We start from the raw sequence: 23,341 nt of genomic DNA, 5'->3' as shown, positions 1-23,341 counted from the left end.
TTTTTTTTACTTTTTAAAACTAAGTTTAAGAAAGTCCTTCATGGGTATAGTTTATGAGCAATACAAATTTCTGAATTTTGGGAAATTAAGGAACTTTAAACCCGGATTATTTTGCGATAAAAATAGGGGGGAAAATGACTTTCCCAAAATTAATCCTACAAAAATTACAAGTTTCAAATGAAACCTAGAAATTTTGAAGACGTCATTGCATGCAAACTTAACCATTAAGTTTCCCAAAAGAGCCATAATTCTAAAATCCATGCTATAACTTAGACATTTAGTTAGTCCAAGGGCAGCTATCATTTTATTTTTTCAAAAGTTAAATTTTTGGTCCCTGTAAGTTTTCCAAATAAATATTATAACCCCCTTTTTTCCCATTCCTTTTTTTTTTTGGGAAAAAGCTTTAAAAGGATTTAGTAGCTTGTATGCAAGTTAAAATACTTTCTTTGTTAACATTTTTTCGCTGTTATTAAAACATTCTCAATTCAAACCCCATGTTGAAACATTAATTTCTCTTAAAAAACCCTTATTTGAGCCCCTCACCCCCACAACACAACCCCAAAATAATGATTTGCACCACATGGACCCGACCAGCCTGCGCACCGTGCAGTCTGATCAGATCCCCTGCTGTTGCTATCAGTTTCTCTACTTGTAATAGGGGTAAGCGAACAGCATGGATCCCGATCAACGCGCAAAAAGCCAGCTGGTCTGCATCCAGTGGTCGCAAAAACCCCTTATGGGGTTATGTCATGGCCGGCCCTTAAAAATTAAGAACTCATGATTGCACATTCAAAAATGAAAATAATCATCATTTCTTTTAGCTAATGTACCTTTAAATAAGACCTAATAAATCTCAAAAAGTATTTAAAGCATATAAAGGGTTTTTTGAGATATTTTTTATACAAAAAACTTTTACCATTTGAGTGATACAACACTCACTTAGAGACATCCCAACTAATCTTTGAAAAGTCAAGTTAAAAAAAATTAAATAAAATTTTCTCCCGTTTTCCACGATCTTGTTTAATATTTTTCATTTTTTGAGAGTTCAGCTTTCTCTTTCTCCCATTTTTCTCTTTCTTTCACATTCCTTTTCTTTTTGATAGAAATTTCCCTTTCATGGGGTAGCTTGTTATTCGGCTGAAAATTCTTCAAGTCTGCCCCTGTGTACTTTAACTCCCATAAAAAAAAAAGTTTTATCTTTTTTTTTGTTTATGAAGAATCACGCTCAAAACATACAAACAGCTTTTTTGATAAAACATACTGATACATGTGTGATAATCCTCATTGGAAATTACCATCACATTGAGCACAGGGGAAAACCACATATTTTTTTTAAAATTTTTTTTCAAAACAATATTTGGTGATAATATGTGGTTTGGTTCAACCATAGGGGTTCTTGTTTATTGTCCCCAATGATGTTTTTTTTGATATTTTTTTTTTATTTTTTCCCAAAAAAAGTTTTAAATTTAACTGTTTGCCTTTTCCCGGAAAAAAAAAACTTCTTCTCCATCAAATACCAAACCTTTAGTTTTTTAAAACCTTAAACAAACTAAAAAATGTTTTTCCCAAAAGGGTACAAAAAATGCCCCTAAATTTCACTGCCCTTTTATCATTCTACGACACGAAAAAGGGGCCCCTAAAAATCAGTACAAACCCTGGGAAAACAAACAAGGGGTAAACAAATGCCATTTCACCCCCCCCCCACCCAATCAAATATAAAATCTTTTTTAAACAATTTTAAAAAGTACCCGGGGAAAAAAAAATTCTGTATCTAAAATTTTATCCTCATCCCCAAAAAAAGTTTCATCCGGGGCATCTTGTTTAAACATTCATCCAAACTGTAATAAATAGCAGATATATATAAACATAGACAAATAATATATAACATAAACATATATATATATATAACTAGCATGGTTTTTTTCGTATTTCAACATAAAAAAATAACAAATTTTTTTAATATAACCCCATTAAAATAAGGAAGTCCTTATAATTCTAATTGCAGCTTTGCAAGCCTATACAAGAATTTTTCTTTATTTTTTTTATTTTCGCAGAATGTTTAATTGAACATGATCGGAACATGAACCTTCTCCCTCAATAAAATTAGGGTTTAAAAAATTATTTTTCTTGTGAATGAAATAATTGACCACGGGGGAAATACAATAAATCAATCCTACCTGGTTTTTTTTCTCTGGATGTATGCAAAAATAAATCAACTCTCCGGGTGTTTACCAACAGGTTCAGCTTTTGCAGGAGGTTTGGAAAAAGTTTGCCGCTGATTTTCAATTCTTAAGTGTTCTGGCCAACGACTGACGTCCCCCTTTAGGTGGTGTTCCAAAAACAGAAGGTTTCATAAGTCCACTGAATGAAAAATATATGAGTATATCTTTCCAACTAACCTTCAAAACAAATTTGGAGCAGTGAAAGGGAGCTTACTTAAAAACATGGACCTGACCAGTAGGTTTACATTTTTACAATTTAACAAGGGAGTTATTGGCAAAAAATAGTGCTCACATGGAGGACAAATGGTACTGGTAATAAAATGGCTGTATAGTTAAATGCCAACTTAAAGCAAGGGTACCAAAAAATTACAAAGTTTCATTTTTTAACAAATGCAGCAAAGAATTTAATATTTTAAATTGTCAGCAAAAGCAATATCCTACAGTTATTGGTCAGACAAATTTTGACATTACCAAAAGTCAGGTTGACCTTGACGTTTTGAACAAACAGATTTTACACCAATCATAAGTCATCTACAATCCATGATCTAACCCGCAAAGTTGAGCATATTAAATTTAAAAGACGGGTAGGCCAAGGTGTTTTAAAGTTAAATTTACCCGAGAAATGTTTTCATTGGGTCAAGGTAATGGTGACCTTGACCTTTGACTGAGTGACTCAAAATAGAGTCTCTCAAACCTGCGACTTTAAGCCAAAGCATTCTCTAGTTATTTTTCAAGAACGCCTATTTTATAACTGATTTTCCTGTTATCTTTTAACATAAGTGAAGCTTTAATTAAGATCATTTGAGCCGCGTCACGACAAAGCCAACATAGTGCATTTGCGACCAGCATGGATCCTGATCAGACTGCGCTATCTTGATCTTTTACTTGTAATAGAGTTGGTAAGTGGATGCGCAGGCTGGTCTGGATCCATGCTGGTCGCAAACGCACTATGTTGGTTTTGTCGTGACGAGGCTCATTTCACACAGGTAGAGTATTAAATAAAGTCTCATCAGTCTCATCTTATTTATAAAGATTCACATACCATGAAAAAATGAAATGAAATTATTTTTGAAATAACAAACAAAAAATGACCCCTAAAATTTTTTAAACCTTTTTTCCCAAACGTGAACCTCAAATTTTATTCCCCCTGGGATCTGAAAAAAATATTCGTTTTTGTAATTTTTTAATTGTAAAATATTCAAAAAATTTTTGGAAATGGGCCCATTTTCCCAAAGTAAAATTTAAAAATCCAGAAAAAAAATTAATGGGTTTCTTTTTCTTTTCAGGCTTTAGAGGGCACTAAACCCTAAAGGGGAACCACTGAAATCAAAGCTAATGAAAAACCCCCCCCCCAAAATTTGGGAAGAACTCAGCCCCCTTGGGGAAATTAAAAACCCCCTGCTGTGAGACCCAATGTTTAAAAATTTTATTTTACCTTAACAATTTGAAAAAAAAATACAGTTGATAAGGATTTTTTGGGGATTCCCTTTGGTTTTTATAACAGACCTCACATTATTCCCTAAGAATCTAACTAAAATGTTTGACTCTGGTGAGAAAAAATTATTAACGAACACAATGTCAAGTTTTAACTGAATTATTTTGTAAATATTTTACAGACTTACTTATAGGGGCTTCATCAACAAGAGGGTCAAAACTTAACATACAATGACATCCTGGAAAGTGCTGACTCTCCCTAAAATATATGCATGAGAAAATTATAATACAAATATAACAGGAGCAAATACAACTTATGAATTATGTAATGTTATATAACATTAGAAATAAATTCAAAGGCAGAGCAAGAAGGAATTACTTTTTTTTGGTTTGATTTTTACATCACACCAACACAGTATAGGTCATATGGCAGCTTTCCAGCTTTTTTTTGGTTGAGAAACCTCTATGCATTATTTCAGGCACACAAACAGGCAACATAAGTAGAACTAACTAACATTTTGTAAGTTAGCTGGATAGCTTCCTTATATGAGAGAATCCAAAGATGCTGGTGCAGCTCAAACCTACAGCGGTAAGAGGTAAAACTAACAGGGTTTGAAGTCAATGACCTTAACCACTTGGCCATGGACTCTCTCAATGACTTTTAAACATTGGGGTTAAGAGTATTAACAATAAAACATGCACTTAACTGTTGAATTCTCAATAAAGTAAATAATAATCTTGAATAAAAGTCCAAAAAGGACACTTACAGAGTCACTAGAACCTCCTCCCAGTTTTTCCAACATCTCCCAAGCTGCTGGATCATTGAAGACCTGTGACGCTGACACGAACTGAGACTCGTCAATATCTCCAAACTGGTTGGCCTGTGACCCCTCCTCCCCTCTCCTTGTAACTCCCTGTACTTCAAATATATCCCCAATACCTCCCACCTGTCTGTGAAGATAAGTAAGCCATATCTTTTGTTATTTATAGCATCAAAGTATATCTAATTTATTTTTTTTACCAAGAAAATTTTTAATCATTCCGCAATCAAATGATAAATAAGAACAAGAGCACCGCTAGGCGGAGCATTATATGCCCGAAAGTGTTTTTTTTATATTAAGGATGAAGCATTTGTAAGACATTACATAAATTAAATAAAGTATTACCTCCTTCCAATAGCAATCCTCCTATAAAGTTTGAATATTGTGGGCCAAATAGAAATTAAGTTATGCTCCGGAAACTGTTTTCAGTTTTTAAAAGTAATAGTGACCTTGATCTTTGACCTTGTGACGCCAAAATCAATAGGGGTATTCTACCCAATATGGACAATCATCCTATGAATTTGAATATTGTGGGCCAAATAGACCTTAAGTTATGCTCTGGAAATGTTTTTCAGTTTTAAATAATAGTGACCTTGACCTTTGACCTTGTGGACCCAAATCAATAGGGTTCTCCTACCCAATATGGACATTCATCCTATGAAGTTTGAACACTGTGGGCCCACATGGAACTTAAGTTATGCTCCGAAAAACTGTTTTCAGTTTTAAGTTGATAGTGACTTTGACCTTGTGACCCCAAAATAAATAGGGGTCTTCTACCCAATATGGAAAATCATCCTATGAAGTTTTGAATGTTGTGGGCCAAATGAAACTTAAGTTATGCTCCGGAAACTGTTTTCAGTTTTAAGGTGATAGTGACCTTGACCTTTGACCCCAAAAATCAATAGGGGTCTTCTACCCAATATGGGCAATCATCCTATGAAGTTTGAATGTTGTGGGCCAAATGGAACTTAAGTTATGCTCAGGAAACCAAATTGCTAACGAACGGACGGACGGACGGACGCCAGGGGGTATTACATAATATGCCCGAAATTTTTTCGGGCATATAAAAAGCAATGCAATGTAACTTGTTATCTTCCTTTAACAAAGTATGATGATCCATCCACAACAATTATTATATTTCTACATCTTTATAGCCAATATTGTAGTATTACATTCAGAATTATGTCACTGCTGCTAAATTACATCTAATTTACCTCAAGGTTCAGTTATATTAGTTAATTAACCATTTTACATGATGCATTTATACCAAATAGTGATACTTTTCAGTTAATTGTAAATAAACTCAATATTTTTAAATCATCAATTAGCCTTGCCAACAAATATTTTGGTTTTGAGCTTAATTTACTTTGAACTATGGCACTATCTTAATGAGATGCCACTTCATCAAAAACAAGTCAGCAGCATACATCAAACTGAAAAGTTTGCCCAAAGATTTGTATACTGATAATGCACAAGCTAAAGAATTTAACAATTCAATTACAATGAAAAATTCAAATCACTAGATTTATTTAAAAGAGATTCATCTAAAGTATCCTGAATAATTATAACTAAGAAACTTACTCATCAGGTTCGTTTGTAGGTGCTGTAGGGATCTCAAACTTCTTTGAAAATGGATCGTCCTCTTTGGTTGGTGTGTTAGCAACCCTCGACTTTGTCACGAATGGCATCTCTTCTATTGTCGTCAAAGCAGGAGAGTTACAGATTCCACCACTACTCTTGAATGGATCAATTTCCGTCGCAGCTTTTACACCTTTCTCAACACTTTCCGTTTCTGGCTTTTCGGGTGTATTCACTACTGTACTCTTGGTTTGAAATGGATTCAAATCAGCAAATGGATCTACCTGACTGCCAGACTTCACTGGAGGAGACATTGTAAGCTGCTTCTTTGATTTAAATGGATCCACATTGGAAAAATGGATCTATTGTGTGTCATTTGTTGAAGCCTCATCTTTTACAGTGTTGGAGATTTCAGTTTTGACTTTTTCTGCCACATTAACCTTGACTTTCAAAATAGGAGAATTTTGCATTTGACTTTTTGGCTTAAATGGATCATCCATCAATTCAATGTCTAAAATTTCTGAATCCATTTCTGTTTTTTTCCCTGCTGCTGCATTTGAAGATTCTGCAACAGTTTCAACATTGTCTGAACTTAAGTCTGAGATCTTTTTATTACATTCTGTTGTTTTATTCACTGGTGAATTTTGCATTTGACTTTGTGGTTTGAAAGGATCTTCAATGTCTACATTATCATTGTTATTACAAGTATCACTAGATACAGTTTTGACTGGTGAGTTTTGAACCTGAGATTTTGATTTAAATGGATCTGTTTCACAGATATTAAGTTTGTTTTCTTCTTTCAGGGGAGAATTGGCTACCTGAGAGACTGTTTTAAAAGGATCTGTTATGTCTTCTAATGTTTCCATACTTTTTGCTTCTAACGCTGGATTTTTTTCTTCAAGATCTGGTTGTGATGTTACAGCATCTTTATTGTTACTGTTAGCTAGCACTGAATCCTTTTCATTAAAGTCTGGTGAATTAATGATTTGGGTTTTAGGCTTGAATGGATCTATTCCATCACTTTTTGTTTCACCGTGTTCTTTATTCACTACAGGGGAATTCATAATCTGTTTCTTGGGTTTAAACGGATCGACTGTAGCTGCTTTAGTCTCACTAATGCTCCCACAAGGTGAATTTGCCATCTGCACCGATGGTTTGAAAGGATCTATTTCATCAATGTCAAGTGCATCCAAGTTGTATGCTCCTGTCCGTTAATGGTATTTGAGGAGATGCTGATGGGGGCTGTTTATCTTCTAATTTTTTCCTTATGTGGTGTAACTGGATGTTCTTCAGATTGTTTATCTTCTGTATTTTCAATGTTCATTGATGGTAATTCTTTTTATTTCAGTTGTTCGCTTCACAAGTGTCAGGTTTGATGTCAACAACATTATCATTTACTTCAGTTTTCACAGGTGTATTTATGATTGGATTTGACTGGTACTTCATTTTCCATTTTTATATTGGTATTTTTGTTTAACATGGCTTTATCAGGTGTATTTACAATCTGCGTTCTTGGGCTTTAAAATGGGTCCATATTGTCAAAATCTAATTCCTTCTTTGGGTCAAGCTCTTGACCAATGTCAATTGAGTGTGAGCTAGACTTGTTTCTCCTCAGTCAATATGTCTGCATCATTAGGAAGCTTAGCATCATCAGGAAGTAAGCAATCTGGCTTCTCCTCAAATATATCACCCAGCTGATTTGTCCTGAAAACTTTATCTACCAATACTGCATTTGGAGAAAGAATAATTTCAGCTTTGTGGGTTCAGATTTAACAGGGCTTGAGTTGCTGACTTAAAGTTTTCGGTACTCTCAGTGTTTTTAACATCAGCTTTATTATCAGATTTGTCTTCTGGTTCATCTGTTTTCTTTTCCACCTTTTTTTCCAACTGCTTCCTTACTAAATCTGGACTATTTAATAAAGCTTTCTTTGTTGAAAATGGATCCATTAGCATAAAGATCATCAAAGTTTAGATTGTATCCAATTTTTGGTGGTGTTCTCTCGGGCGAATCCTGTTTAGGTTCTATATTTATTATCTTGCTGATTCTGTGTCTCAGGAAGAGTTGATTTAGACGGTGTTTTCGCTTCATCAACTTCCATATCCTCATCTGCTGACATAAATTCTTCATCTGAACTATCATCTCCCTTCTTTTTTGCTTCTTTTCCTGTTTTGCCATCTGTTTTGCATTTTCAGTATCTGCAGGTATCTTGGACATCTTTTGTTTCCTCAATCTTTCAATTGTCATAGCAGTTTTTTCTGTTTTGTCAGAACATTCCTCTTCGTCTGAATTTAATTGCTCCAGTAATTATTGTCTTTTTCCACTTTATCTGATACAACACATTCCTCTTTACGCTGCTATCTTGAATTGGCATATTTCAGTTTTGTCTTCAATTTTTCCATCTATTTTGTCTGTAATCTGCCTTTGTAACCTTAGCATCATCAATGTTGTCAATACTTTTACTCAAGCTTTAGATATATAATTCTCTTTTGTTTCACTTGTCACAGTTGTGCCATCACACCAATTTGCTAGTTTTCTCTTCAGTATCAACAATTACTTTTCCAGCATTAACCTTTGTCTCCAAATTGAAACACAATTTCATCCATCATCATCGTCATCTACCTCCATAGCTTCACCAACTTCCATTGGCTCCTCTTCATTAGTGTAAGAATGTATTCTGATTCCTTTTCTGTTCTTTTAATTTCCTCTGATTTTATTTCATTTTGTCTACCACCTTTTTTTCATTACTATCAGCAAGATTTCTCTGACTTACAACATCACTATCATCAGTAGCTTTTTTGCCATGACTTGCTTCTGAACCTGTCCCACTGTCTTCTTTCACAGTATCGTCTTTAGTCTGTTTCTCATTACTAACTCCTGCCTCATTTGGCTTATCAGAAACTTCATTAGTCGTTGTCTTGTCAGCCTGTAATGAGTCATCAGCAGCGGAATCTGTACTAAATAATTCTCCTCGTAGTGATCTCAGTAACATCTCAGATTTAAGTAGAATATCATCAATGTCAGATGATCCATCAAATGTCTGAAAGAAAAACAAAGAGTGATAGTGATTGATCAGTAAGTTTTTTTTCTTCTTCACAAAATAATACATTGATATTAAGAATACATACACTGCACATCCATTAGTTATTTAAGTATTGCTTTACATCATGAATATTTGAGTTATGAAATATACACATTTATCATATGATCTAAATATAGCTGCAATCTCATTGGTCAAACCAGTAGTCAACAGAACTATTTATAAAATCATATACACTGGGTGTAGTATCATATTCACTGGCTAAATTGAATTTTCCAAATTTAAAAATAGATCTAGACTCATATTCAATGACCATGCATCGTAGAGTGTTAATTATGCTTGTGCATAAAAAAATTTTGTTCTTTATGTCATATTTCTTGATTAAAATATCATTACTTTACTACAATAGCTAAAAGCTACACCGCAAAAAATTACTTTTGTTTGCGCAGCGTTTGGCGTAGACTTTGAATGCCTAAAGTCATCTTGTTTACAGTGCGCCATTTTTCCCCACGCTTCATTTGAAAACAGGCGAAACACTGTGTTTTGTATTTCCTTATAAGGCTTTAATTTTTGTGTGAGTTTTTAATCTTTGCTTAATATTCATATATTTTTTTTTCATTGCTACCTTGCCACTGGTTATGCAGAACAAGTGGTCAATTATCTACATATCTTTCCTCTTCACATTCCATGCTTAAACAACAAAGAAATATTTCAATTAATTGTAATCGCAAATGGGGTCTCGAAATAAGCTTGCTATACGCCAAGTTTGATTACAATATCTCATTCCTAACTCTTAGTTATTGTCCGGAAACCATTTTTCTATTTTTAGTAACACTGTAACGGTGACCTGACCCTAGGGGTCCAAATGCAATACCAACCAAGGTCTTCATATTAGCTTGCTATCATACCACCAAGTTTGATTACAGTATCTCATTCCTAAGTCAAGATATTGTCTGGAAACCATTTTTTTCTATTTTTAGTAACAGTGACATTGACCTTGACCCCAGGGGGGTCCAAATGCAATACCAAATCAGGTCTTCAAAATAAGCTTTCTATACACCAAGTTTGATTACAGTATCCTCATTCCTAAGTCAAGTTATTGTCCGGAAACAATTTTTCTATTTTTAGTAACGGTGACCTTGACCCAGGGGGCCCAAATGCAATACCAACCAGGTCTTCATATAAGCTTGCTATATACGCCAAGTTTGATAACAATATCTCATTCCTAACTAGTTATTGTCCCGAAACCATTTTTCTATTTTTAGTAACGGTGACCTTGACCCAGAGGGTCCCAAATGCAATACCAACCCAGGTCTTCATATAAGCTTGCTATATGCCAAGTTTGATAACATATATCTCATTCCTTACTCTAGTTATTGTCCGGAAAACATTTTTCTATTTTTAGTACGGTGACCTTGACCTTGACCCTAGGGGGTCCAAATGCAATACCAAACCCAGGTCTTCATAAGCTTGCTATATACACCAAGTTTGATTACAGTATCTCATTCCTAAGTCAAGTTATTGTCCGGAAACCATTTTTCTATTTTTAGTAACGGTGACCTTGACCCCAGAGGTCCCAAATGCAATACCAACCCAGGTCTTCATATAAACTTGCTATACGCCAAGTTTGATAACAATATCTCATTCCTAACTCTAGTTATTGTCTGGAAATCATTTTTCTATTTTTAGTAACGGTGACCTTGACCCTAGGGGGTCCAAATGCAATACCAACCGGAGTTTCCACATAAGGTTGCTATATCCCAAGTTTGATTACAATACCTCATTCCAAACTCTAGTTATCGTCCGGAAACCATGATGTGGACCGACCGACGGACCGACAAGCTGACTCCTATATACCCCCCCTAAACTTCGTTTGTTGGGGTATAAAAAAGTGAGCAGAAAGTTGTTCTGACAATAAGTGATATTACCTCAGTTGTTGTAGGTTCACTGATGCTGACCTCCATAGCACACTCTTCTATACCACTGTCAGCACTTCCATTAGAATCTATGTCACTGAAATATTCATTCAACATAACTATGAAACATAGCATTATAAGCCTTTGAGAATATGGAAATGTGCATTTATGAAAAATCCTGTAACTCCAAAATTTTTATGTTTTTTTTCATCATAATTGTGATGCTCAAATGAAGATTTATCAATATTGTAAGATCCAAAAAGCATTATTTGTAGTAAAGATATAACCGAATTTACATTTCATGTATAAAAGGGAGGTACATGTAATTAGAAATTTATTTTTTATCAAGTCTAAGCCAAATTTTCAATAAAAAATGAATGCATATATTTTAATGATTACATACTAGGGCTGTTCAAAAAGTAATAGGACTGCAGTTCTACTGTTCACATTTTTTAATTTACGTGCACAATTTTACAAGATCATAACATCGGAAAATATCCTCTATATACATTGAAAAAATCAATAAAATATGTTTAAAAATAACGAGTCTGTGAAAATTTCAAATGACAAGGGGTACGCGACCCGGCGCACGCTAACAGCACAATAGATGACATTTATGACGTCGTAAATAAAAAAAATGTATCAAGCGTCATCCGCTTCTGAAAGAATTCTCCATAGTGTTCTAGATATCTAAAATCATGTAACTTTGACAAGACCTCATATGTGGAGATGAAGCGAGAAAGAAAACGATCACATTCTTGTTCACTTTCCGAGAGAAAAAAAGCCCGATAGCCGGCCACTCTCCGCTTTTCTCTTATTTTTGTATCTTATAGTAATCAATATAGATTAAAAAAAGCAGGAAATTATTTTAAAAAATATGATACATAACTTATTATGTAGTACATGTTAAAAAGTAGCGATTAATCGGGGATATTATATTACTGTTTAAACATTATAACATTAATTTTATTGAAAACATATATCTAGATAAATGTATAGAAAATTTTGTTTTGAACAAATCATTAAGGCAGAATGAATTCATAGACCCGATGCAGAAATTCAACATGCCGGACAGTTTGTGGAAACTGTCGAATTTGGTAGCGCTTTTTCATTTGAACTACTACATTTCCGCGTCAATTTCCCGCTATTCATTCTCATCCTTCTGTTTTTGTGATTTCGTATGTGCAGTTTTTTTATTGTTTTGCGGCAAGATGAGAAGTTCTGATACGCGATAATTTACTTTGTTAATTTTATGTTTTATATGTATCTGAAGGAGTACTCGCCAAATTGTTGGCAAAGTTTACGGATCGCCACACATTTTCAAAAATTTTTTTAAAGAACTCAATTTCTACATTTAACGTTATGACCTGCTGTTTCAAAACTTGAATGATATTACCATTTCATGTCTGAATGATGTTCAAATTTGGCATAATCTCAACGTTAAATGTATTTAATAATTTGTTGTTTTTGGTGGGAATAATGGGGAAAAAAGAAAATATTATGAATAAAATAGAAGTTTCAACTAAGCTTCATAACCTTTTTTATGTGCTGCGCCGGGATGCGGTTACATGGTTATTCTAACTAAACAGGGAACACGCGTTAGCATAAGATATCAATATTTTTTATGTTTGAATTGAAGAAAACATTTTTAGATCGTGTACATATAAAAATATTCCTAAATTGAAATTGAATAATGACAAGATGCAGAGACTCTTAAGTCTATTACCTTTTGAACAACCCTCGTATAATGCCATTAACATTTTCCAGTACATTTTAAACATATTCTTTGGATGTTTGAAACCCATGTGTTTTAGAAGAATAAATTATAATCATATATAAAATTTCACTTAAGTTTTTTGTTACATCGCTTAAATTACAACATAAAGGATCTTTAATGTAATATTTCAGGGTATTATGAATGAATGCAACACAATAAATGATATATATTGCAGCAATAAGATTGAACAATTCTAAAATTTCTTGGCAGTAGCAACTGTGGCGCTAACTACGCATAGCCAGTTGAACAGAATCACAATTTTAGTTCAAAATGTTAATGAACACATTAATTCTAATGGTTTAAGCAAATGTAAATAAAGGGTTCAAATTATGTGGCAGAAAAGCTTGGTGTACATTTTCCAATTTTGATGAACTTGTTAAGAACAATCGCAATGCTTAATTTTTGGCTTTTTCACTTAAGCAATCAAGACGGCCTGGTGCTCACTTTAATATCATTTGGTTATTTTGGTAAGTAGACTTTGAAAACTTAAAGACTTGACAGAAGATTTTCAAAGGTCAATTTTTGCATCTTCTTCTTAAATCTAAAGGCTATAAATCTTCTGTATATTTTATCATGTCCTGGAATAAAATAACTCACATCTTTGATACGGAAGTTGATCTATCACATGACTCACAATCTCCTCAGCAGACCTCTACACTAGCTTTGTTCGACTTCTTTTCACCGTTCTTTAACAACATCTTCATCGACGACTGTTTGTAATTATCACGTTGCCCCAACTTTCTGTGGGTTTGTAGTTCTCATTTCAGCCTGCTATTAAAATAAAACGCAATTTAGATGTTTATTATTACTCTCCTCTAATATATTTTGTGGTAAACATCAGATCCACATAATGTACGCCATTTTTCAGAATCAGATAAGTTTAGAAAATGCCTGTGTACCAGCATTATAAAGCAGTGTCTATTCTAGGATTTGAAAAACAGGGGGGATTTTTTTCGAAAATTTATTAACATTTGTTGATTTTTTTCCTTCTTTTCTTCTATGTAAAAATTTCCCCCTGCCTCTGAAAAAATAGGGGGAAATTCTCAAAATATGGTGTAATCCCCCCCATCCCCCCCCTAGAATAGACACTGATAAAGCATACTAATACGGACATACGGCTAATCTTCTAGTTTTCACTGACTGTATGGGTAGATTCTGCTTCACTAGCAGAGTTAAAGAGCTGTACTGCAATCCAAAAATAACTAAGAGAATCAGTTCATCCTACTAGTAAGCATCTAATCTTGGTCTAGTGAAGCAATTGAAACTTTAATTCTTTTGATGAATTATTATCATTTATTGTAAAAGTTTAACTTTTAATAATGAAGGAAAAACTTCATAGAATGTCATTATTTAGAAATAACTGTACATCTCCATTTCTTTTCAAAACACTTGTATCATAGCTTGGAACCTTTCTGTTGAAAATGTGTCAGGGTTAAATCGTATACATATACATGCACAGTGCGTTAACTGGAGTGCGGGTATTAGTTACCCGCACTCCAGAGCATGCCCATTGATTGGCTCATTTTTGCTGGGTTTACATATTTTGAACGCAGAGAAAGGGAAAGCGACAGAAATGTATATTCAGATGTTTGTTATTGGTTCATTTTTGCCGGGGTTTTCATATTGTGAAACAGGGGAAACGTGCTTTTATGTTTGACTATGATACAAAAGAGAAAGAAAACCAAACACTCGGCAATTGATTAATACTCGTGGTATGCCCCCTCGTAACAAATCAGATAGCCTCGTGTTTCGGTGAATCTTTCTATTACAAATAACACAAACACATTATGCCCTGAATTTGCATTTGAGATATTGTAGTCATTTCTATAGCATGATGGACAAGTGATTTATGTCATATCTCACCTAACTAACCAGGCCAGTTCCTAAGAAGCATAAACGTTAAAATTGTCTTTAAATAATTCAAATTAAAATTGTTAAATAAAACTTTTTGAATATAGTTTCTAAACCCTAATTTATAGGCAGAAACATCTCCTTTACTTTTTCCACCCCTGCTTGACATTCGCGTCTGAAAGTAAAACGCTGTCAGTCCAAAAGTGCACCTACAAGATTAAAGATTTGTAGTAAATTATATATTTGGAGTAAAGATTGAAGCATCTTTAACTATCAAATGGAAAATTTCAATGACAAATCGTTTGAAATTGTTTCTTTGTTTATTATCTAATTTTTAATAAATTTTCACTACAAACATATATAAAGTAAAGAAAGTTACTCTAACTATATTAAATCTTAATCATGCTAGTAAAAACTTTGTTTATTCATGACCAGGCATGACAAAACACCAAGTAGGGACCATAACTACATTGTATGCTAACAAATAGATACCTCATGGTTTGAAATGATTCAAGGTGTCTTTTGATCCTAACCAACAGATGACAGGATCTGGTGCTTTACACTCAAACCTCTTAAGCTTCTTTTTCTTGGTTTTCTGTACTGTGTATAAAGTTGAATCAGGTTGTCCTTCTGGCACTGCTTCAGTATAGATTTAACAATAACTGGTGACTGGACAAGACCTGGAGCACTTGTATATCATTCTCATCAGTTATAGAAACTATACTGTTCTCTTTATTCCTCCGAATCAGTGAAATCCTCAAATCTGCCATGAGTGATTACATCTGAAACAAAAATGAGATGATGAAGGAAACTAAAAAACCTATCTGGGACATAGTATATTTGGAATATTAACCAGGCTGGTGAAAATCCCGATGGGGCTTACACATAAAATATCATATTTTCTACTCTTGAATATATGATACAATTAAAATCAAAATATTTTGGTTATCTTTTATTTTCTTTTAATAGAATTATTTCCTTTTTTCCCATTTTCTAGAAACAAAATATTTAAAGTTCATAAAAATTATGTTGTAATGTAAAACTTCTAAATAGAAATGTGTCCAACTTCATTTTGCTCTAGATTATTGCGCCAGTACCTTTATTCTATATATTTGGATTAAATATTCTGTTTCTGGCATTTATTATTGAACATTATACTTTGAAGTTTTCTCTGAAAACTGAATGAAAATGTATGCTGACAGGTGTTGGCGCAATGAATTAGAGTATAAAGAAGTCATTTAACCTGTTTTGTTTTACACTTTGCATATGTAAATTACTTTTTAAAGGACTTTAAAAAATTATGTGTTATAAAAACATGAAAAAAGGGAAATAAATCTCACAAAAGTGACAATAGCCAAATATTTTTCTGTCTGTTTATGTCAAATATTATTCTTATATATCTATTTCTTTTCTAGAAATATGATTTTTATGACATAAGCCCAATTGGGCATTTTCAACAGCCTGTTAACTGGAGATAAGTGCTGATTATCTTTGCTTCAAATCAGGTGGACATGTGGTCATTTTTTTACTGTAGTTTGCTGTGAAAGGATATTTCTTTTTTTTTGTTAATAATTATGGTGTAAATAAGAGGAATTTATAAAATCAACAGACATATATATAAGATTTTAACAGACATGGGTCAACCACATTATGTAATTGAACCAATTAATTATCAATTAATATTAAAATCAGAAGTTAAATCATAATTTAATTAATTACAAGCACAATAGGCTGCAATCATGATAAATTTATGATTTAATACCAGCAGGGCATTTTTTTGTCAAAATTGTGAAGGGCCTGGGCTGTTTATTTTGTGAAAATAAGCGTTATATGTCATAAAAATTGTGAAAAAAAGACATATTTTCTTGGCATTTCACAACATTTTTGAAACCTGAAATGGGTTTGATTATAATTTCTGACCAGTGGTAAAATCTTCTTCAAGTAGGTACATTAACCCGGTTAACATGGGCAAAAACATTTAACTTGATTTAAACTATTTTTATGTTTATTCAATTGGGCGTAAACAAGTTTTTACAGAAAGGTATACAATGTATTTCAAAGACAAAGTCCCAATATATATTTTGTGAAATCCCTTTTGAAATTGTGAAGTTTTTTCTCTTTGTTAAAAAAAGTGCAATTTTGAATTGTGAAGAGGCCTTACATCGGCCCCTGTTATAGAAGGAAAAAAAGCCCTGACCAGGGATCTTTTTTGCTTGTTTTATTGCCGATATTTAGTCATATTCCCAATTGAAAATAGTATATTATTTTCCCAATCCAACAGGAAAAAAATTCCCCCATTAAAAGTTACAATATAAAAATATTGAATTACAAATTCTAAAATAATTTGAAAATACGGGCTTCTTCACTTGTTATGGTGCTTAATGTTTGAATGAGCAATCCTAGACAGTGATTCTTCGCATTCATATATCACTGCAAAAAATTAAGGTAATGCGTTTTTCCCAATTTTTAACAAAAAACATCGATGAAAATTCCCATTCAATGGGTTTGGTTATCATGTTCCTAAGAAAATTCTGGAAAAAAACCCTGAATACTTTTCTGTATTATGTCAGATAATAGGTAGATGTTTAATAGATGAATCAGGGGTCAGCTTGGCCCTTTAAACATACTCGTCCCGCGAGTCAGCTCGGCATTATTCAACTCAGTAAGGGTCAACTCGGCCCATAATTATAATAATATATGAGTAATGATTACTTTTTTTTTACTTTTTATATTTTTTCATAACTTTCATTGTTAAAAATTTTCACAATAATAGACCTCTACAACAAGGTTATTGAAAAGTTATATTGATGAAAGTACAAATTTGTAATGTGAATTTGCAGAGATGGGAAGAATTTAATGATTTAATATGCACGTTTTGCTTACTTCAGATGTTTTTTTGTAAAAATATAATCGTTCAAACAGCATTGATCGTGTTAAAGAACAAACAGTGTTAAAATACAATTACATTTATTGTTATAAAAATTCAATTTAAAAGATCAATATGTAACATTTATTGGGTTTGATATCTCTTCTTAACAAAGACTATTTCAAATAATACGTACATGTACACTGCCAACTTTTTAAAATTTCTGTTTGTTAAGTGGATGGTCGTAGGACAGGGCGGACCGTGAGACAAAGTATTTTCATATTGAACAGATTATTATTAACATTTAGCTATGCAATTATAAGTATAAAATAGGTTACTGTAGAGTAAGACAGTGGGAATGGATTGAAAAAATCTCATATGTAAAACATTTTGCACTGATATTAAAAAACTTGACAGAATAACCTTAATTTTTTATGTGCAATTCATAACATTTAAGCTGTATGGAGGAATAATGATTATTTATAATAGTTTTAAGTTCGTTACTATAGGAAAACCAATAAATGTAAACATGTATGTATATAAATTCTCTAAATAGACAGCATCTTAATTAAAACAAAGCAAAGAAATTAACTCGTCAAAAGAATCAAAATTGATAACATTATAGATAGAATATTCCAACAAGACACTTTACATCAAAACATTTCTAGATAGTTGCACAATCCTTAATGGCCGTGCATAATAGTGCATTTTATCACACACCTGTGCCGATTTTGCAACTCTGTAAAAATGGTATTGCATGGCCGTGCATATATTTTGAAGTGACGTCATAAGCGTTATAAATACAAACATTGTGCAAAGACACGCTAAATGTTAGCGTTACACTATAGGTGCATCAATGAAAAATGACTCTTTTTTCACTTTAAAAGGACTTTATTTTGGGTATGTGATAAATAGAATATTAAATTCGTGTAAGTTCATTGACACTGAATGTATTGAACTTGTTGAATAAGACAATATTATACTCGCCAGAGGCTCGCATAATATATTTATAATAATTTTATTCAACTTGTGCAATAAATTCAGTATTGAACTTACACTCATTCAATATCCTCTATATATTATGTGTATATATGAATGTATGTTAAAAAGTAAATCAATCGATATGCATGTGGTTTTTAAGTTTTGTACTTGTATATATATTTGTCTGACTTTGTCATTATGTTTTAAAATATCTTTTAAATAATAAGTCATTGTTTCTGTATACGATGTAAATTTTGTCTCCCTTTTGTGATCATTTTTGTAATGTCATTCATCATCATTTAAAACGCTATTGTTTTGTATTGTGTTTCAAATGTCAGACCGAATAACAAGCCTTTTCTATATGTATTGTTATATAAATTAATACACTCTTATTACTTAACAAAATGACATGTAATATCCTAATAATTGGTCAATTATCACCTGCATAATGTCCAACTCGAGGCTGTTTTAAATAATTTCATTAATCAAATTTATTCTAAATTAATAAACTGCATTGATATTTGTATATGTTCATAATGATATTTAAAGAAAACTAGAACTGTGTCCAACAGGGCTCATCCTGGGGGGAAATTTTAGGGAGAAGTGACTTCCTATAGACCTAAATAAATAAAAGTCTTCTTTTCAATAAAATGTTTGTGTAAAATTTGAAACAAAACTTAAAACGCTGCAAAATAAAGATGTTTATTTCGCTATAAATACAATTGCGGAAATCCGATTTTTAGGGGGTTGCCCATTCTTTGGGCATGTGCGTGAAAAAAAAGACGTCAATCGGTACCCGCCACTACGATTCGTAGATAATTTTGTAACCGTCTCTGATTGGTCTTTATAAATAGATATGTACTGGAAAATCCGATTCCCGTTATGCTTGTTTGTTTGTTTGTTTCATTTTACGCCTTTTCCGAACAGTATTTCAGTCTTATAGGCGGTCCGTTATGCTTGACTTTATCACGTGAAATAAACAAGGTCAAAATGTCTCAAAGTCTATAACAAATTTTCTTATGACGAAACGGCCGGCGGACAAATCTGATGGAGATTCTATTGCATATCAAATATCGAGGAAACGTCTGAGAAGGCTTGAAAACTGTAAGAACTTAATGTTCACCTGGATATTGTAATGGGTGATTCATCAACCGTGACTCAAATGGCCTGCAAAACATGTAAAATGTTTGCACCTGCAGACAGAGTATCTAGACTAAGGAATTTATATTTAATAAGATTTTATGTCTATTTATTAACCAGAATGGAAAGAAAATATGGTCTTGCCCCTTTCTGTCCATTACATGTATGTTCGTCTTGTAAATGTCCAATCTTTTATATGGTCTTGGGAGTGGGTGCAATAAAAACTGCCTAGGCTAGGGAGGGGTATCGCCATTTTTTTGTTAGGTTGTAGAAACTGCCTAGGCTAGAGGGGTAAGACCATATTTATTTAAGAAGGCTATCACCAGCATAGACATTCTATTTCAACATTACATGATCCATGGCATTATTCTCTCATAATGAAGTCAGTTTTTTTCAAAAGCTTATGACTGTTGTCATTTATAACAACCACCTTATCCAATGCAATGGTCAGAGAAAGAAGAGGCCAACTGTAACAACTCCATATGGCCCGAGAACTTGATATGATTTTTACATCATATTTTAATAAATTTGCGTTCTCAATTTCAGCTAGTCCCTTTTCATTTTAGCCAGTAAGCATAAAATGCACAAGCTAATTTTAGCTAGTATCCTGAAATATTCGGTTCTCGATAATGTAACAATAAAATGCAAAAACAACAAATGGAAAAAAGACTCACCTTTATTCTAAATACATCATTGAATCCATAAATATATTCTCTTTAAGTTTTTTAATTGTTAACAATCAATGAAATAACGAATAAAAAATATTTTCAAAAAATATAACAACTGTCAAAAAAGGATTTCCAAAATGGCGTCTTGAATTCTCGATAACTCGAGATAAATCTCAAAACGAGGCTGTATTAAGTATGGTGGCCCAGTGTTGACATGCTATAAACAACAGTTGCAGTAGAACACTGTATTCTTTCTCACAACACGGACTGGAGAGCAGTATTTAAGGTGAACCCAATGGGAACAAGTAGCTTATCACACTGTGCCCAGTGGGTGAATTCTATTGCACCATGGGAATGCTTGTCTACATAATATTGATGACATTGGCAACACTTATCTTCATCAGGTATTTCTGATTCATTTTCACTATCAGAGAGGTCTGATTTTTCAGAAAGTTCAATGTTTTGTTTGGATGGACCAGGCTTTTGTTTATCATTTATTTGAAGATTGAAGGTGGTGGCTGAATTCTTTTTGTTCTTAGGAGTTTTAGTTTTTTTCTTTTTAGGATCATTTGAACTAATTTTACTGTTACTTTCATCAATGTATTTTTTCATTTTTTTCTACAGTTTCACCTTCCAATGCTTTTCCACCAACAATACTATTAATGCTTTTACGTTTTTTCTTCATGATTTTTATATGTACATCACCACCTTTCTTATCAAAAAAGTTATTTTCTGCTGTTTCAGATTTTTTGTGATCTCCTGATGCTGTCACTTCATCATCAACTATGTAAAGTTCAGATGGTTTGATTTTACTTTTTTAAAAGTTCAACCATAGAGGACGAGTTCTTGAATGGATAAATGCCTGCCTTATTGAAAGAAGCTTGTAAATTAAAAGGACTTAGAGCAAATGAGTACGCCTTGCAAGCACGTGAGCAGACATCATAACGAGTGACAACTCTGTGATGTTTCTAGCAAATTTAGAACATTCTTGAGCATATTTCAGTTGCAGGGGACCAAAACATCCAATGTCCATAGGCTGGAGGATATGAGAGGTGTGTGGTGGCAAGACAAACAGAACAATATTTTGCTGTTTAGCCCATTCAACAAGATCTACTGATATGTGACTACGATGACCATCATACAGTATAAGAATTGTGTCATCTGATCTTCCCTGGCAAAACTTCATAAAAATGATTTTGCAAATAATCTTTAAAAAACAACACTATTTGACCAACCACTTGGTGTCATGATACCATCAGCACCTGGACTTTTTCCTTCCAAGAGACCATCTAACATTCGGACACCAGGGAAAAACAAAATATGGAGGGATTTGCATTCCAGCTGCATTGCCAGCCCCTATTATAGTGACAGTTTTACCACGCTCAGACATGATAACTTGTGCCTTACAATCTTTTCCACTAACAACACTAGGGGGTTTATATTCAGTATTTATTCCCTTTTCATCAATGTTATAGATAAGGTGCGGTTTGTCAAATAAATCATATTACGTAAAATTCTTTCAAGTTCATTAAAGTATTTAGTGACAGATTCTTCACTGGCACATTTAGCACGTTGTTCAGACAGACTGGAAGGACGGACAACATTAAGTTCTGGCCACCTTTTTTATGAAGTTATAAAACCAATTAAGAGTGAATAGCTGATCATCTTTCCTCTTGCCTAAAAGAAACAGCATAATCAGAGGCTAAATTGACTACTTCAGCCCTCGGTGTAACCATATCCAACAGAAGCAAGATCTTTTAAGTGTTCACACAATTTAGCTTCTTCATCTAAAGAAAGCACAGGGCAGGGTCCTGATTTGACACAATCAATTGATATTCTATTATCAACCCGGTCTCTCAAAGTAGTAAGAGGAACTCCATTTAGCTTTGCAGCTCTATATACTGGAATTCCTTCATCTTTCACCATTTTATAAGCTGATGTCATAGCATTTGGTGACCATAGCCGTAGTCTTGACCTATCTGCAGGTTGAGTAAGCTGAAATGAACCAGAATAAACAATCTTTTAATGCATATTTTGGCTTATTTTGAATACCACATATATTAAAACATGAATAAATAACAAAAATGTGTTCATTTCTTTATTTGATGGTCTTAACATCAACTTAGATTCAATACAGATTATGTCCAGTCTGTATTTAACTATTGCAATTAATAAGATCTATGGCCTGATTTTGCTTCCGTATTTTATTTTTTTGACAGGTGCTAGTGACGTATCAACTTTGGTCTATTTTTAAACTAATGTTGATTTGCTTGCGTCATCCATCGGCTGCTGTCAGAGGCTTGCAGATAAATTAAAAATGGAGGATTGAATAAAACAGAAAAAAAAGCATTAGTGAAAACTGTATAAAATTGATGATTTGTAAATAAAAGAGTAAGCTTTACCTTTATCCTGAACATTTTTACCGTGAAAACAGTTTTTATTGAAGCAGCTGAATACACAGTGTTGACTTTGAGGTTTCCTTGTCAAATGACGTCAAACTCGTGAAAAAAAACACGCGATTATTTATTCTATCGGGAATTCCATTATATCGAGAACTGAATATCTGAGGATAGTAAATATTGCTAAATTCGAACCCTGCGCCCTGTCCTAAAATATGGTCCCCCGTCCAAACATACGGTCCGCCCTGTCTGTAGGGCCGAGTTGAATGGATATTTAAATGGAAAGAAAAGATATTAAGGCAAATGATATGTCAAAACCAATAAAAGTTAAAACAGTTTTAAGTTGCCTAAGTCTATATAGTGCAGACAACCAATTACCCCAAAACTTTCATAATTTTGACAGCTTTCCCGTTTAAAAATTTTAAAAAACCAATACGAAAAGGATACCCTAACATTTCGAGAAAAAAAACGTTGTCAAATTTTTTGGGGGGTTCGAACTTTTTAAGTACGAATCCCTAAAGTTTTCATTATCATTTGCCTTTTAAAAAAAGGGACAGCAATGACGGTTTTAGTGTATAACAACCGAATAAAAAATTTAACCTGGGGGGTTTAAAAAATATAAAAATTTTGCACGTTCCTCAAACATTTAT

General features: G+C 33.1%; 2 protein-coding genes across 2 annotated transcripts; both read right to left on the bottom strand.

Moving 5' to 3' along the window:
* Positions 1–3,844: 3,844 nt before the first annotated feature.
* Positions 3,845–6,388, bottom strand: LOC132721801 (uncharacterized). The gene is made up of 3 exons (XM_060706178.1): positions 6,059–6,388; positions 4,424–4,607; positions 3,845–3,915 (listed from the first exon to the last, which is right to left on the bottom strand). The coding sequence occupies exons 1-3, from the start codon at positions 6,367–6,369 to the stop codon at positions 3,871–3,873; spliced, it is 540 nt and encodes a 179-aa protein (XP_060562161.1). The 5' UTR covers positions 6,370–6,388; the 3' UTR covers positions 3,845–3,870.
* Positions 6,389–8,763: 2,375 nt separating this feature from the next.
* On the bottom strand, positions 8,764–20,904 carry LOC132721803 (uncharacterized). Its single transcript, XM_060706179.1, has 3 exons — positions 20,552–20,904; positions 11,022–11,106; positions 8,764–9,093 (listed from the first exon to the last, which is right to left on the bottom strand). Exons 1-3 carry the CDS (start codon positions 20,902–20,904, stop codon positions 8,767–8,769), a joined length of 765 nt encoding a protein of 254 aa, XP_060562162.1. The 3' UTR covers positions 8,764–8,766.
* Positions 20,905–23,341: the final 2,437 nt, after the last annotated feature.

Source organism: Ruditapes philippinarum, unplaced genomic scaffold (genome assembly GCF_026571515.1).
Source record: "Ruditapes philippinarum isolate M1 unplaced genomic scaffold, ASM2657151v2 ctg7741_1_1_1_1, whole genome shotgun sequence".
Classification (NCBI taxonomy): Eukaryota; Metazoa; Mollusca; class Bivalvia; order Venerida; family Veneridae; genus Ruditapes; species Ruditapes philippinarum.
The sequence above is the reverse complement of the archived record's forward strand: the minus strand, read 5'-3'. Positions and strand labels throughout refer to the sequence as shown.